The 2,309-nt window shown below is 60.5% G+C and overlaps 2 protein-coding genes across 2 annotated transcripts; one reads left to right on the plus strand and one right to left on the minus strand.

Moving 5' to 3' along the window:
• On the plus strand, window positions 1-455 carry TraAM80_10458 (uncharacterized protein; the record flags this gene model as incomplete). The annotated part of the gene is made up of 1 exon (XM_029387075.1): window positions 1-455. A coding segment is annotated over one exon (455 nt), but the record flags the coding sequence as incomplete, so codon positions are not given.
• A 722-nt stretch (window positions 456-1,177) lies between these two features.
• On the minus strand, window positions 1,178-1,786 carry TraAM80_10459 (uncharacterized protein; the record flags this gene model as incomplete). The annotated part of the gene is made up of 1 exon (XM_029387076.1): window positions 1,178-1,786. One exon carries the CDS (start codon window positions 1,784-1,786, stop codon window positions 1,178-1,180), a length of 609 nt encoding a protein of 202 aa, XP_029233081.1.
• Window positions 1,787-2,309: the final 523 nt, after the last annotated feature.

Consider the following 2,309-nt stretch of genomic DNA (forward strand, 5'->3'; position numbering starts at 1 on the left):
CAAAATGTTATTATGCAAATCCACTGAAAAGTTTTTCTGTTGCTGCTGTAACCGTTTTGCGTTTGCGTGGGAGGCTCCACCACCCTCCAGAGGGAATTGCGTCGGCGCCATTTACGACTTTGTGCGAGAATTTAGACGTTGAATCCGAGCCCCCCTGCCGGAGTCGCCTCCCCTTAGAAAAGTGGGGAAGGCGGAGGAAGTGCAATTTGGGATTTGGGATTTTTGAGGCACGTTGTGCCAAAAGCGATAAAACAGAAGAAGCCAACACAAAGCAAGACAAACTATTAAAGCAGCAAACTAAAAGGAGCTCTCTCCCCCAGCAGGCTGGCGCCGCCGTCCGCGTCGTTGCCGGCTGTGGGCAAACCAGGGTTTGGGTGACCGAGCACCCCGCAAAGGAACCGAGCCAGCGGCCAAACAACGCAACGCTCGGGCACCCCCAATCTCTCCAAGCCTAATTTGCGCTGCCAGGCCGCAAGAGACGCGCAGCAGAATAAAATGTGCCCCGGCGCCTCCTCACTCGGGCCGCGGCGAAACCACGGCTTGTTTCTCCACCTTGCACCCCCTTGCCGTGTAATCTGTTAGCGTTGGCTCCAAACACTCGCCCGACAGCAGTGGTAGAGGGGCAGTTCGGGCGCCGCATCTTGCCAACCTAAAACCCCTGGTGTGGATTCCTCTGCGCCCTTTCGCGACCGCAATTGTTTTTTTTTTTTTAGGTGGGGGTGTTGTCATTGGGTGGGGTCAAATAACCTCGGGCGGGGTTCAAACAGCGCGCCGCACACTGTGAGAAGGTGTGTGCGGGCGCCCTTTGCGGGGGGGGGTGGGGGATCTCTGCAATAGTGCGTTCCCCCTCGCGCGTCGCACCGCCCACCGGAGCGACACTCCACTACGTAATATAGATGTTGGAGGCGCCCTGGTCGGTGGCAACTCAGAATGTAAGAACCCCTCTCGGTCGCGGTGTGGTCGGAATGGTGGGCGGGGCCGTCCTAATGAGCTCGCAGTGCCCCTCCGACCGCCACAAATGCCTGCTGCGCCTTCGGGAAACACAAGGCGGGACTACGATGCCGGAGTTCTCTAGCGCCAACCCCGGCCCGCCCCAGCGGCCACACCGTCAGAACGCGTATTCATCTACGCGGCTGGCCTCGCATACTTGTTTGTATTCTATAGCGCCCGCCGCGAGTCAGGCGACGAGGGGCAAGGGCGTGCTGGACGAAACGCTCCCGCAGCAGCCACCGGGGAGTTGTCGGAGGTGCCGGGGTTGGCGAAGCTGTGCTGCGGGCACCTCTAAAACCTCTTGCGGCATCAGGATCCGGCGTGCTTCATGCTGCGCCGTGCTCCAACTCAAAACGGTTCCCCATCGCCTGCCCAACGCACGGGTCGCCAGCTCCTCTTTTGTCGTCCACAGAGTCGGAGCCTCGCTGACGCCATTGGGGTTTAGCATGTGCTCCTGAGCCGGCAACAGCCCGACATATATACCATGTGGAGGACTGGTGCAACAACTCCCGGTCCGCTCGGACTGCCGGGGGAACAGCCTGCTGAGGGGGGGGGGCTCCTCTACGATGGGGGCGGCGGGCACCACCGACCTCGTTAGGACACGGCGCAACCAACAGGAGTGACGCAATGTGCCTTTGCGACGTTGCACCAGCACTGTTTCTCCTGCACGCGACCACGGGGCCGTTTTTGGAAATTCTTGACCTCCCGACGAGACGCTCACGCTGGGTTGGATCGTGAGGGGGCTCTTTTGCCTCCTCGCTTGGTGTTCCGCAGCGCCCGACAGAGGCAATGGCATCCGCGATTCACACTGGCACACCCCGAGGCGCCCCCAGCACTTCTTTCGCAAACTCCTCCGCCACCTCGCTGTGGGAGACGCCAGCGTGTAAAAAAAAAATAACCAATAGGCAGGCGCACGCATCAACGAATCAGGCTTAAGGTTGAGCTCTGTATGCGGCAAAGCACGCCGTCCGTTACTCTGCTCGGGTCCCGTTTAAAATGCACTGAGGAGTGGCAGCGGGTTCGTAAACACAGTCGTCCCTCGCCTGCTGGATGTGGGCGGTAGGTGCAGCAGGCGCTCGTTGAAGCCCATTTCCATGGCCAGGCGCTCCGCCCCGTGGCCGCACGCCAGCGAGCCGCCACCCACCCCACCTCACGGGTGCCTGTCTGGCCCCAAACGAAAGGACGGCACAGCCAGACTTCGCTACACGCTCAACGGAGCCATAGGATCATAGGGTATAGTGCGCATTGGATTTGGACGCCGCCCGCAGCATACGGGCCCTGTGCTTACGGACCGGCGGCGGTGTCTTCACCAAGCTTGC

Source organism: Trypanosoma rangeli (assembly GCF_003719475.1).
Source record: "Trypanosoma rangeli strain AM80 chromosome Unknown Tra_15.4_contig_00980, whole genome shotgun sequence".
In the NCBI taxonomy this organism is placed as follows: Eukaryota; Euglenozoa; class Kinetoplastea; order Trypanosomatida; family Trypanosomatidae; genus Trypanosoma; species Trypanosoma rangeli.